At 65.1% G+C, this 12,036-nt stretch overlaps 4 protein-coding genes across 5 annotated transcripts in view; 1 reads left to right on the top strand and 3 right to left on the bottom strand.

The window, feature by feature from the left end:
• The window catches only part of CHLRE_12g495250v5 (uncharacterized protein), a 5,504-nt gene extending 3,719 nt beyond the window's left edge, over positions 1-1,785 (bottom strand). The window contains exons 1-4 of the mRNA XM_043067988.1: positions 1,545-1,785; positions 1,145-1,450; positions 298-891; positions 1-129 (exon numbers count right to left, since the gene is read on the bottom strand). The exon at positions 1-129 is cut by the window's left edge and continues 159 nt beyond it. Coding sequence (XP_042917987.1) covers positions 1-129; positions 298-891; positions 1,145-1,450; positions 1,545-1,547 — 1,032 coding nt within the window. The 5' untranslated portion in view covers positions 1,548-1,785. The remainder of the gene's footprint in view (positions 130-297; positions 892-1,144; positions 1,451-1,544) is intronic.
• Positions 1,786-1,831: 46 nt separating this feature from the next.
• CHLRE_12g495175v5 (uncharacterized protein) lies at positions 1,832-6,553 on the bottom strand. The gene is made up of 6 exons (XM_043067987.1): positions 6,264-6,553; positions 4,736-4,842; positions 4,329-4,528; positions 3,825-4,065; positions 2,999-3,072; positions 1,832-2,663 (listed from the first exon to the last, which is right to left on the bottom strand). The coding sequence occupies exons 1-6, from the start codon at positions 6,413-6,415 to the stop codon at positions 2,361-2,363; spliced, it is 1,077 nt and encodes a 358-aa protein (XP_042917986.1). The 5' UTR covers positions 6,416-6,553; the 3' UTR covers positions 1,832-2,360.
• Positions 5,354-6,619, top strand: CHLRE_12g495138v5 (uncharacterized protein). 2 transcript variants are annotated; one of them, XM_043067985.1, is made up of 2 exons: positions 5,354-5,745; positions 5,940-6,619. In XM_043067985.1, the coding sequence occupies exons 1-2, from the start codon at positions 5,599-5,601 to the stop codon at positions 6,366-6,368; spliced, it is 576 nt and encodes a 191-aa protein (XP_042917984.1). In that variant the 5' UTR covers positions 5,354-5,598; the 3' UTR covers positions 6,369-6,619. The 2 variants fall into 2 exon arrangements, with proteins under 2 accessions (XP_042917984.1, XP_042917985.1); XM_043067986.1 differs by lacking the exon at positions 5,354-5,745 and having other exon boundaries at positions 5,804-6,599.
• CHLRE_12g495100v5 (uncharacterized protein) lies at positions 6,602-12,003 on the bottom strand. Its single transcript, XM_001700501.2, has 3 exons — positions 10,693-12,003; positions 9,788-10,455; positions 6,602-9,394 (listed from the first exon to the last, which is right to left on the bottom strand). Exons 1-3 carry the CDS (start codon positions 11,234-11,236, stop codon positions 8,348-8,350), a joined length of 2,259 nt encoding a protein of 752 aa, XP_001700553.1. The 5' UTR covers positions 11,237-12,003; the 3' UTR covers positions 6,602-8,347.
• Between the last annotated feature and the right edge of the window lie 33 nt (positions 12,004-12,036).

Raw genomic sequence — 12,036 nt, 5'->3', positions numbered from 1 at the left:
CAGCGCGTCACGCAGCGCCAGGCTGGCGGCGGCGCCGTGCGCGGACGCCAGGTCGGCGATGACGGCGGCCACCTGCTCGGGTGACAGGCCCGCGTGCGAGGCTGCCGACACGTCCAGCTCGGCAATGACCTGCGGAGTGACGACACGGCAGCGGGACAGCGGCCGGGGGTAAGGTGGATGAGTAAATGGCCGGCCGCAGAAAGCCACTAGTTACGACGTCGCCAGCTCCCACGGTGGCGTAAGAGTTCAGAAGTGCCACAGCACTGCAACCCGCACCACACCCGCACACACACCCACGTGGCGCAGGGTCTCAAAGTCCAGCTCGTACGTGAGCAGCCGCAGCGGCCGCCCGCCGTCGCCGCCGCCGCCGCCCAGTGTGACGGCCAGCGACACCTCGTACAGGCACCGCAGCGTGCGCAGCGCAGTGCCCTCCTCATCCAGCACCACCAGCGCCGTAGCCGCGCCCGCCACGGCCTCACGCAGCACCGCCGCCGCTGCGGCGGCGTCGCTCTCCGCCGCCGCCGGCGTGCCGAAGATGTCCAGCCACACGTAGGCCTCGCCGGCGGCGGCGGAGGCGACGTCGCCTGCGGCGGAGGTGGCCTTGACGTGCTGCGCGTCAGCCGTGAAGTGCGTGCGCAGCATGGCCAGCGTCTCTGCCAGCGGCCGGGCGCGGTCGTAGATCACGTAGTGGTAGGGCGTGCCGGGGGCCGGCCGGGAGGCCAGAACGGCGGCGGCGCCGTCGCCTCCGGAGGCAAGTAGGTGGTCGGCGAAGGTTGCGGCGTCGGGGGTGCGTGCGAGTGCTGGCGCCAGCACCTTGGACGCGAGGTCGGTGGCGGACTCGTCGGCGTGAGCCGCGAAGTAGGACTCCAGGAAGGAGAGCGAGATGGCGCGCTGGTGGGGGAGATGGCGGTGGGGAGGTGGTGGGGAGGGCGGGGGAAGGTTGGGGTGGGGGTGGGGGGGGCGGTCCGCAGGGACAGGAGGAAGGAAGGCAAGCATCATCGGGCCGGAATGCACTTCCTGCTTAACCTATGTGTGTCTTGATAGATTAGATACAGTTGCGCCTGACTGTTTACGTGCCGTGCTTCCTTGCTTCCCCTCTCCTCGCATGCAGAGATGTAACTGCTCGTGCACCAGCAGTCCTCACCTGTCCAGGCCGGGTGGCAGCAGCAGCAGCAGCAGCAGGCGCCGCAGCAGACGGCTCAGCCGCGGGCACAGGGGCGGCGCCCACTGCCGCGGGCGCCACGGCTTCAGCTGCCGCTGGCGCCTCAGCCGGCGCCGAGACTTCTACCGCGGTGGAAGCGGAACCTGGGGCCGAGGCAGCCGGGGCCGAGGGAGCCGGGGCCGATGCTGGTGCGGCCGGCTTTGCGCTGGGAGTTGTGGCAGAGGGGTCCGCCGGCCGCTGGGCCGGCTGGCTAGCAGCAGGCCCGGTGTCCTTTGACGCGCCGCAGCCCTGCAAGCATGGACAGCGGGTTCAAACTTTGCCATGCTCGACTCGAATGCTTTCGCCGCATTGATGTTGGACTCTCGTCCTCCTACGAAATTACCATGTTGATTCGATGCTATGTACTTGTGTTTGATGTCTCCACGAGCCGCTTGTGTGCACGCCAAAGCGAAAGACTTGGCCGGCTAGCCCACTTAGAGCAACTCGAATGCAAGCAATGCAATGGCCTGTATATGTAGGTTATCTGGCTAGTACAGGTCCGGTCCCAGGGCCTTGCTCTAAGTGAACTGCTGAAAAGGCTAGCAGTGTTTTCGGCCAGCTCTACTTGCTACACGGATGGGTGCCCTTTGTCTATGTGTGTTTGAGCAACAAAAGGCGCTGTTGCATGCGGCAAAGGCAGGTGGGACGCAGTTTGGTGGACTCATTGCCTAATGTGCACGGGTGTGTGCACTAGCCGAATAGCGAGGGCTCGGTCATTAAGTCAAAGGAGCAAAACCCCATGGCCACAGCAATGCCAGCGAATTAAACATAAGATGACAGTCAATACTGTAGATACTGCGGTAACCGGGAGGTTGAGTTGCACACGTGCGACGACCCAAGCCCTTGGTCATCCATGGCAAGCCACTGCCCGCGCGCCAGCCCTTCCCGACGCCAAACCCTGTACCATCCCATCCTCGTATCTGCACATACGGTCTGTATGGATCCAGGCTATGCAAAACTATAGCAACACCCCAACTCGCAACCGGCGTGCCAGCATAAGTAACATGGTATCCCCGATGCCGCACGACCTCGTTATGAAGCTGCTTGGCAAACACAGAACACCAGTGCAAGGTGCCTCGGCCGCAAACACGTGTCATAATCATTCAAACAGCAGGATACCAAGGGATCCCTTCTAGCGCCCAATGGGTGCATTGCGGACTCAGCCCTGCGACGGCTTGGGTGCAGGGGGGGCGCTGCCAACGCTGACGCTCGGCAGCGGTGCGGGCACATTAACACTGCTGCCATCATAGTTGTTGATGTTGACGGTGACGGCCGGGGCCGCCGGCAGGACGATGATCTGCTGCTTGCCTGTGGGCGGCCCGGGCGCGGGCGCGGGGGAAGCAGGACCAGAGGGCTTGGGGGCACTGCCGCCGCTGCTGCCGCCGCCGCCAGCGGGGGTCACCACGACGCTGCGGCTGACGCCGGCGCTGGTGGACGTGACGCTGACCTGGACATTGCAGCCCTGCGCGCAGCAGGGCAGTGGGGGAGCGGGAGCGGAGTGGGGCGGTGTGGCGGTGGGGTGGGGGGTGGGGGTTGAGGAAGGAGGCCCGGTGGGGTGTAAATTAAGAATGTAGGAGCATGCGCTGTGGCATCAAGAGTTCATTCTTGCATGAAGCTGGTGTAGTGTGCATGAGCGGCAGCGAGCATCTCCTCTAAGGTTGCCCTCTCCGTTGCTTGGCGTTGAGCCGCCGTGCCTATCACACCCCACACATGTGCACGCTTACATGCCTCGCTCGTTAATCCCTTGCTAGCCATGCATGCCGACTGGCTCAAGCCGCCTCCCGCCCAGCCACCTACCGGGCCCAGCCACGGATGGCAGCGCCAGAACTGCCGCAGCTGGCGCCGCCCACCGGCCAGAGCCGAGCCAAGGCCTGCCGTTGCGTTGGAAACAGCGCCAGCGAGGCAAAGACATACTCAATGAGAGGAAACGCTAGATAGGCTGTCGCGTTCGTTGACGAGGCGGAGACCAGCACAGACACGAGATTCGTCGGCGCCCGGCCAACCTCGGCAACCCCGCAGCTCACCTGCGCCATCGGACGCCGCCGAGGCTGGGAGCGGTGCCAGCGCCAGCAGCAGCGCGCAGCCCAGGAGCGCGAGTGGCAGCGCGCGGCTGGTGCTGGTGGTGCTGGCGGTGCTGGCGGGGCGGCGGACAGCAGGCCGCGCGGGCCGGGAGGAGGTCGACGGGGCACGCATTGCAGGCAAGCGAGGAATGTGTGTCTGGCGCGGCGCTGAACCAAGGTTTACAAGAGGTTGCTTGACAAGAGGCAGACTGGTGTCGACCGATTCCGTGGGATCCAAAGAGGGCGTTTCAGTTCGTGCGGTTTAGACGCGTAACGTTCGTTTCAACCCACGGGCCGCCGCGGTAGAAACTTCGGAGCTTTTGCACGCTCAAGTATACCGTAAACACATGCGCTGAATTGTCGCACAATGAAACCACTGTCTATCGCATGCAACTGCGCGTTTCCACAAGGCCAACCCGGCACACCACAACCGCGCCGCGCCATTACGACGACGGGCCGGCGCTTCAACCTGCTTCGATGCCCGGCCACCCTTTTACACAACACAGCCCTGACTCGGCCACGCCCGCCTTAGCGCTTGGGCGCCGGCTTGGGCGCCGGCGCACCGGGCACCATGCTGACCGTGCTGTTGGTGTACTTGAGCTTCCCGTCCTTGTCGTAGTTGTTGATGTTGACAACTACCTGCTGGGGCGGCGGCCGGACCAGGACCGTGGAGGGGCCCGGCGCGGGGGCGGGCGGCGGCTTGGGCGAGGAAGCAGGCGGCTTGGCTCCAGGGGCGGGACCGCCGGTCACTGTGACGGATGTCTTGCCGCCCAGCAGTGTTTGGCTGGTGTAGGTGCAGGTGGCCTTGGGGGGTGGGGGTGGCGGGAGGGAGTCCGGAAGGAGGCGGGGGACTTACAAGGCGGGGTGTTACAAGGCAGGGGTGTGTGGCACGGAGTGCAGGCACAGGACCGGAAGGTTGCAAGACTCGCAACAGCGCTCAGGACACAGCATCTGCACCCGGACTGGCAACTTGACGACGGACTGCCGCCCGCCCCGGCACATTGCACGTGCACCTCAATCCCATGGCCTGGGCCGCACAGCGTGTCAGTACACCCTGGACTGCTTACCCCGGGCCGGCTGCATCCCCAGTGCAGGCGGCGGCGCGGCACATCCTTAGCCGTGGAGGCGGTCTCAGCGGCAGCACCCGCGCCGCCGCCGTCAGCTGCGCGGAACGCGGCCCCCGCCTGCTGGCCAGGCTGCACCCGCAGATCCTGCTGCTGCTGCTGATGGACCTGGGCCTGTGCCTGCTCATCGACCGAGCTGTCTGCTGGGCGGGAGTCGTGCAGGACACATGCATGCATGGGTCAGAGGTGCAGGCAGTACACAAATGCTTCGAGCCTACATCTACCTTACATGCTTGACGGATCCGTCACGCAGGGCTTCATAGCCGCCAGCAAGCCGAAGTGAATGCATCAGGCAAGCCCTACTCCGCCACTATAATGCTGAAGTCCATTGCTGACGCCCTCGCCCTTACCGCCCACAGTGGGTGTGCGGGACGCGCAAGCGCCGCCCAGCAGCGCCACCAGCGCCACCAGCGCCACCAGCAGCGCAGCGTGCGCGAGAGCTGCAGGGGGCCGGCGGCTGCGAATGACGGTGCGCATGCTTAGGGAGGTTTGGGATTGGCGGTTTTCTTGTCTTGGGCAGGTCGTTTTTGTGGTGGGGGCGAGCGTGCTATGTTATTGTGGGGGCGCGCCTTGCCCGCCCTTGACCCTACCGCCCTAGGGTTGAACCCTACCGCAGTACCCGTCAAAGTCGCAGACCTCGGGCAACGAGGAAAGTCCCCTTTTGGTCCCGTGGGGCACGGCAGTCCCGTTGTGCGCCGGCAGCAACAGCCGCTGCCGACTATGCGCGAGGCGAGGCAAGTGACGCGAGGGCTTTGGCGAGGACAAAAGCAGGGCTGAGTTAGAGTGGGTGGCTCCGGCGGTGCTCCGGCGATGCTCGCATGGCATGCATCGCACACGGCCTCACGCACAGACTCGCAGGTCATACACTCATGCTACAAATAATTATTGCATCTATCTGCCCACATGTCTTACGCTGCACGGCCGCCACGGCCGCGCCGCAGTATGCGTACTGCAGCTTGGGTCGCCTCTGCCTGGGTCGCTCCTCACAGCCACGGCCACGGCCACGGCCGCAGCAACCGCAGCCGCAGCCTGTTGCGCTGCATCCTTGTGGCCTTGGCGGCACTCCACTCCGCATCAGCGGGGCCGCCGCTGCAGCCTGCCAGCCCTGCCCGCAGCAGCGGGGGCAGGGCCTGCCTGCAATTGCCTGGCGTGCTGCCGCGCCCCGCAGACTGGCCAGCCCGCCAAAGCTCTTCCTCCCGCCCCGCCGCTTTTGATGCCGCCGCCGCCACCACTGCTGTGCAGCAGCGCCTCAGCCGCCGCCGCCGCAGCCTCCAGCGCCACCACCTGCGTGGTCATGTTGAGGGCGGCGGCGGCGGCCGCGGCCTGCTCTGGCCAGCCGTCTGCGGCTCAGACAAGGCAGGCGGGGTGCTGAGAAAGGCAATCACGTATGTTTGTGCATGGCATCTGGACGCTGACTGGGAAGCTGGGAAGTCCAGCTGAGGGCTGCCAGCGCACTGACTTGACCTCTGCCTGGGTTGGCTTTACTTTTGCCGCCAATCAAAGGCCGAGCTGTGACGCTGTAGCGGCCTTTCTGCCCGCCTGCACCGCATGCAGATCACCTGCAGCTACAGCTACAACCGCCCCAACGTCAAGTTCTACCTAGCTGAGACGCCGCCCAGCGCGGGCGGCGGCGGCGGCGGCGGTGGTAACGGCGGCGGCGGTGGTAACGGCAGCGGCGGCAATGGTGGCGGTGGTAACGGCGGAGGGAACAGCGGAGGTGGGAATGGCGGAGGATACAGTGGAGGCGATGGCGGTGGCGACCCGCCTCGTGGTGGGGGCCGGGACCCAGGCGGCAGGGGGCGGCGGCGTGTGGTGTCGGACTTCAATGACCGCCGTGCGCGCTATGACACGGCACTTGCAGCCGCGGCCGCTGAGTACCGGGCTCCGAGCACGTTTGCAGGCGGCAGGGACGGCGGCCCCACTGCGAGTAGCCGGGGCGCTGCGGCCGTGACGCCTGTCGGGGGCGCCGCCGTCATTGGCTGATGACGCATTGCAGAAGCAGCGGGAGGAGGCTGCGTTAACCCGTCCATTTATTGGAGTGGTAGGCGCGATTGCGGCTGGGACGGAGCACGGTGGCGGGTGCTGGGCTTGGTGCCCGCCGTGCTGTGTCGTATCAGTTGTGTGAGGATAGATTGCCTTGATAGGGCTGATGCTGTGACACCAGTAGCTCGTGGTGAGAGGTAGGCAAACATGCGGTGAACCCGCAAGCTTCAGGGCCGCGCGGAAAGACATTCACGGGCTCCCTTACATTCGACCTGAACTCCTGGAACCGCACGCACGGTGTACGGCGCACGCATGTGTCATGACAATAGCGCGTCTCCAATTCCGCTCCCTCTCCTCTCGCAGCAAATCCAACACGCCTGACTTCTGAGGCGACTCGGCGCGGTGCTCCGAGCGTGGCGCCGGCGCATACCTCACCGCAACCCCCTGGCATTGAGAAGCAGCCTGCTGACCACGCATGCAGGCGCAACAGCCCATGCCCATGCCTTGCCGCCTTCGAACACTCCGAGGACGCTCTCTCCTTAGCGCTCCCTCATTACCGTTGCTCCTGCAATGTTATTCGGCCGCAGTGTCGACATCTAGATGCACGTGCAGTGTTGACACGCCATCCAGACGCCGGCCGCGCGCACAACTTCAGCCGCTCGCCTGTGCCAGGAGCCCCTGTGGCCACCAGCTCGCAGGAGCGACTCACACAGCGCCCTCTCCCAGTCCCTTGCCCATGCTGTGACCTTTCCGTGCATTGCCCTTTCGATTGAGCGTCGTCCCCGATAAAAAGCAAATGCTAGGTTGTTCAGCTGTTGACTATGCCCCGCATCCAGTTTGTTCCTCCCCTCATGTTTGCCATGACGTTATAATTTCCCCTACCGGCTCCTAATCGGCACACATGCCAACCAACGCGTTCCACTTACTAATGTTTCGTGATCATCGTTCATTGGCGGTCATTGGCGACTCAACCCCCTTCCTGTTCACACAACCATGCCTCACCCATCGCTCCGCCAGAAGCCCCACCAACTATGATTCGACTGGCAACTCGTCGCAAAGCGGCCGCCGGACTCTCATGCAACCTTTCCATGCACACTGGGCCCTCCTGAGTCTCAACCGGCAGGCTCTGAGTCAATCGCACCACGACGCACCAAACACACACGCATGTCAGCCTCAAATACTGAGGCCTCGCGGCCGGCCACCCCGTGCGCACGGCTGCCGTGAACAGTACAAACCGGTAAGAATGGTACAATGGCCGGCCCGAGCAGCCGGCCACACCAGCGGGGCGCAACGCGTCCTCCTCCTGTCGTGAGGGTCCTGGCACACGCACCCCCTGCCGCACACTCCAGCAGGCTGCACAGCCCCGCCTCTGACCTCAAGCGCGGAGCGGGCGCAATGCAACTACGCAGCATGCGCAGGCACCTGAGAGCACCCGTCCACACACCGCAAGTCGAGCGGCAGTGCGCGAGTGAGCGACAGCACACTGCGGTACTTCGGCTGGGGCCTCACACACGTAACGTCCGCACGGCCCCGTGGGCCGGCGCGCTCTGCCGGCCAAACGAGCGGCATACAAACGCAATCGACACGAGCCCCAAAGCAAGGGCCAACCGCTGTCTGGCGCCGAGCGCAATCAGCTCAAAACGGCGGGAGCGCCAGATGGCGGCGGCACCCAGCATGTACCACGTGAACGTATGCAGGACGGTAGTCAATGACACTTCAAGACATCAGCCAACAACAGAAAGACAGAGTCAACAGATGCATGCGCAGGTGCCTTCTGCCAACTTGGCGACGGCTCGTCGCGTCCCGTGCTCGCTCTCCTTTCAGCGGACGAGGGGCTCTGTCTACCAGGCAGGGGCCCCTGGCGCCACAGCTGCACGCGCAACCGACTGGGGCACCAGACGTCTGTGGCTTGGCTGGTTAGCCTGTCGGGAGCGCAACAGCTGCTGTTCCGCTGCCTAACACACCTGCTAGCTCTGAACCTATGGCTCCACTCGCTGCCGCTTTGCGCGATCCGCATCTAGTGGGTCGTGCTCTTGCTCTTGCTGCTGCTCGTGCGCGGCCGCTGCCTCCAGCTCGGCGATGCCAATGAGGTCTCCGGGGCCTAGTAGGCCGCCCTGGGCTCCCCCGTCCAGGTCCCCGAAATCACCGAAGTCAAAGTCCCCAAGGCCCCCACCATCGCTGCCGCTGACAGCCCCCGCGCCAGCGCTGCTGTCATTGAGCAAACCCTGCGCAAGCTGCTCCGCCTCCTGTTGCTCTTGTTGCTGCTGTTGCTGCGACATATCAGGCTCAGGCTTAATCTGCCCCGCGCTTGTGTCAGGACCGGCGTTGCTGGAGAGGTCGGCTGGGAGCAGGTGCGAATGTGACTGCGGCAGCCCCGGCGAAGCGTGCGCTGCCGCCGTAGCCGCGCCGGCAAACGCGTCCTGGTGCTGCACGTGCGGCTGCCCCCCAGGCGTGTGCGAGTGCACGTGCACCAAGTGCGCCGCCCCGCCGGCCAGCGGCTGCTGCTGGTGTGCCTGCCCTGCTAGCGGCGACGAAGAGGCGGGCGCCGGCATGGAGCCTAGCCGCCCCGCCACAACAAGCTCCGTGCGCTGCTGCTCCGCAGCCTGAAGCTGCTGCATGCTGCTGCCGCCGCTGGGCGCACCCCCAGCGCCACCGGCGCCACACGTGTCGCAGTGGCGGGCATGCTGCTGCATCTGCACCTGCTGCTGCTGGTGATGATGGTGCACGTGCTGCTGCTGCTGCTGGTGCACCACCATCGTGCCGGCGCCGGCTGCGGCATGGGCTTCAGAGGAACCGCCGGCTGGCAAGCTGCCCTGCGGCTGCAGCAGCTGCGGCTGGTGCTGCAGCTGCTGCTGCGGTGGCGGCGGCGCAATCATGCCGCCCGCTGCGCCGCCTGCGGCCACAGGCGCCGCCGCCGGCGCGCCGCCGCTGAGCTCGGGCAGTCGCGAGGTGAGTCCCTCCTGCTCCATGAGGCTGGCGATGTAGCGCCCGTGCGCCTCCAAGCTCAGCTGCAGTTGACGCTGCGTCTGTGGAGCACAAAGGGGACCAGAGCAAACACGGCGCGCGTCAAAATGAGTGCTAGTCGAGCAAGGCAACACACGAGCCGCATCAAGGCGTGGCTCTACGCGGTTTTCATGCAATGAGACGCCATAAGGGCCACCTGGTGCACAGCAGAGCAGCATGGAATAGCCACCTGCCCCTCCGCAAGACCTGGCCCCTCGCGACGTGCCCGCACGCACACGCCCTCGCGCCACCACTGCCCCAACCTGCATTTGCTAGCCAAAACCTCAACAGCAGTTCCACCCACGGCGAGCCCTGCCCCAACACGCAGACCCACACACACCCTGACACCCGCCCGTCCACACCACCATGCGCACAACCACACCAACCGCCCGCCACGCAGCCGCTGTGGCTCTCACCTCCAGCTGCTCGTGCAGCTTCTTCTGCAGCTCCATTTGGAACAGCAGCGCCTCCTCCAGATTGCGCCGAGTAGCCGAGGCAGTGCTGCCGCTGCTCAGAGACGTACCCGCCGGCCGCTTCACGGCGGCGGACCCGCCGGCAGGCGCCGCCGCAGCCGGCGCGGCGGTGGCAACTGCGCCGGCCGCGTTGAGGACCGTGCCCCTAGAGATGCTGGGCTCAGTCACCAAGCCGCCACCCCCGCCGCCGCCGGCTGCCATCCCACCGGTGCTTGACGTCCCGCCGGCAAGGCCGGGGGAGATTAGCGCACCGCCCGGCGTCCCGCCCGCTCTCCCTAACGCTGCGGCGGCCCCTCCCGCCATCCCCGACATGGTGTCTGCCCGCTCCAGCGAGGTGGCGCGCCGCACGCCGCCCTCGCCGTCCGAGCGCTCGCCGTCCGAGCCGTCCGCCGAGTCGCCCGCGAGGCCGCTCTCTCCCGGCAGCCGGATGTTGAGGCGGTACTTCTGCAGGTGCGACTTGATGTGGTAGATGGTGAGGCCGTCGACGCCCATGAGCTTAAGGATGCCCTTGGGCGTGGCCTTGTCCGGCCCCCCCAGCGAGTTCACCGCGTTGACGAAGCGGTTGTGCAGCTCCGGCGTCCAGCGCAGCCGGCTCTTGGCGGGGCCCGTGGCTGCAGGCAGGGAGAGACCGGGATCGTGTGTGATGTGGACAGGATAGGACAGGCGTCCTGTATTCCTGCTTGCGCAGGTAAATGGTAATCAGGAGGCGCCATCTTGCGGCTGGGCAAGCTGGCTTGCGCTCCCTCCTGCTGCCCAGGTGTTGAGGGCCTCAGGTTATCAGCACTTGCACCGCTTCCCAAGCCCCGCCCATTCCCAGGCCCTGCAGGCACAGCCTGCATCTGACGCACCTGCTCGCTGCGGCTGCATGAAGTACTGCCCATGCATAATGCCTGGCCCCCCGAGGCCCGGGATGCCCCCCGCCATGCCCCCCATGGACAGGTCCGCGAAGCCGGTGTGCCCAGTGCCGGGCAGCGCCGTGCCAACGCTCGGTGCTAGTAGATGCGGCATGCCGCCCATGCCGGGGGCCAGCATGTACTCTGAGGACTGCTGCGCCGCGTTCATAAGCGCAGAGGCGCCGTCGGTGGAGGCGCGCTGGGGGTCGGCAAGCAGGGGCAGCCCGAGGGTTGCAGCCTTCCCGCTGCTGAACGCGTCGAAGCCGGGCATGCCCGTTTGCATAAAGTCAGAAGGCTGCTGCGTGAGACCATATCCACCCAGCGCCAGTCCTTGCTGCTGCGGCATGGCCTCAGGCAGCTGTGCTGCGTCTTGATGCTGCGACAGCATCGGAGCGACCGGTGCAGGAAAGTCCGCTGCAGGCTCCGGCCAAAACTCCAGCAGCCAGTCGTCCTCGCTTGCAGCGTTAGGGCCACCAGCAGCGCGTTCAGCTTTGTCCATCGGGCCCCAGGGCAGGTCTACTAAATGGCGATTCCAACCAGCTCGCTTCCATCCGTTCTATGCTCTATCAAGTATAAGAAGGCCGCAAAACGTAGATCGTTGCATAGCGATAGGTGCGACCTTGAAACTGACAAGCGGCGCTAGTTCGTGAAATTGGAACGTCGCCTGGATCGAAAGCTTGCTGCGGCCCCGCAGACGCATGCCAGTCGTCAACTTGGCGCGTACACCACCTTTGCAAAGGACTCTGCGCAAGGCATCAGAATGGAATCTATGGCGTACGGCGTCCTAACTGCGCGTTTGCTCAAAACTTGCTCGCGCTCCCTTGGCGGAGCTCCTGAGCGGTATAGACTTCACTCGGAGCGTGTATGTAGCCCTGCCACCAATAATGCAGTAAGCGAGAGAACGCGTGAGCGTTCAGGTCTAGGGCTTAGGATTACACAGGCCTTTTTGCATAGTTAGGCGCAGTACAATCCGTTCAGCCTTCAATGGTCCGCACATACGTGCCTATCGGTTACCGGGTCTGAGCGTGATTTAACCCTGCGTTAGGCGCCTAAGTGCTCTGAATGGCACCACGTGGGGTTTCACTTTCACCGCACTCGATTTCCGAATTGGAAAGCTGAGGTGTTTTGAGCACACATGCTGCGTCCCGCTCCCGCTCCCGGAAGCAGAACCGGCGCCCAGCTGGCGCATAAATCGTGGGGCATCAGGCATGGGCCAATACGGGGGTTTCAGACGACTCTTTGGAAATCGAAAGTAGGTCGCGTCAGTGCACCTCGTGAAGGCTGCCGAGTACCGGATGA

This window comes from Chlamydomonas reinhardtii, chromosome 12 (assembly GCF_000002595.2).
Source record: "Chlamydomonas reinhardtii strain CC-503 cw92 mt+ chromosome 12, whole genome shotgun sequence".
Lineage (NCBI taxonomy): Eukaryota > Viridiplantae > Chlorophyta > Chlorophyceae > Chlamydomonadales > Chlamydomonadaceae > Chlamydomonas > Chlamydomonas reinhardtii.
The sequence above is the reverse complement of the archived record's forward strand: the minus strand, read 5'-3'. Positions and strand labels throughout refer to the sequence as shown.

Bases quoted from the DNA above. Each gene is read 5' to 3' on its own strand.
- CHLRE_12g495138v5 (XM_043067985.1), top strand. From the start codon at position 5,599: ATGCCGCCGCCGCCACCACTGCTGTGCAGCAGCGCCTCAGCCGCCGCC. The intron at 5,746-5,939 runs GCGGGGTGCTGA...CACCGCATGCAG, and splicing joins CTGCGGCTCAGACAAGGCAG to ATCACCTGCAGCTACAGCTA.
- CHLRE_12g495175v5 (XM_043067987.1), bottom strand. From the start codon at position 6,415: ATGGACGGGTTAACGCAGCCTCCTCCCGCTGCTTCTGCAATGCGTCAT. The intron at 3,073-3,824 runs GTGCGCCGGCGC...ACGCAACGGCAG, and splicing joins CACGGTCAGCATGGTGCCCG to GCCTTGGCTCGGCTCTGGCC. The intron at 2,664-2,998 runs GTAGGTGGCTGG...TGCTGCGCGCAG, and splicing joins GCCATCCGTGGCTGGGCCCG to GGCTGCAATGTCCAGGTCAG.
- CHLRE_12g495100v5 (XM_001700501.2), bottom strand. From the start codon at position 11,236: ATGGACAAAGCTGAACGCGCTGCTGGTGGCCCTAACGCTGCAAGCGAG. The intron at 10,456-10,692 runs GTGCGTCAGATG...CCCTGCCTGCAG, and splicing joins CATGCAGCCGCAGCGAGCAG to CCACGGGCCCCGCCAAGAGC. The intron at 9,395-9,787 runs GTGAGAGCCACA...TGTGCTCCACAG, and splicing joins AGCTGCACGAGCAGCTGGAG to ACGCAGCGTCAACTGCAGCT.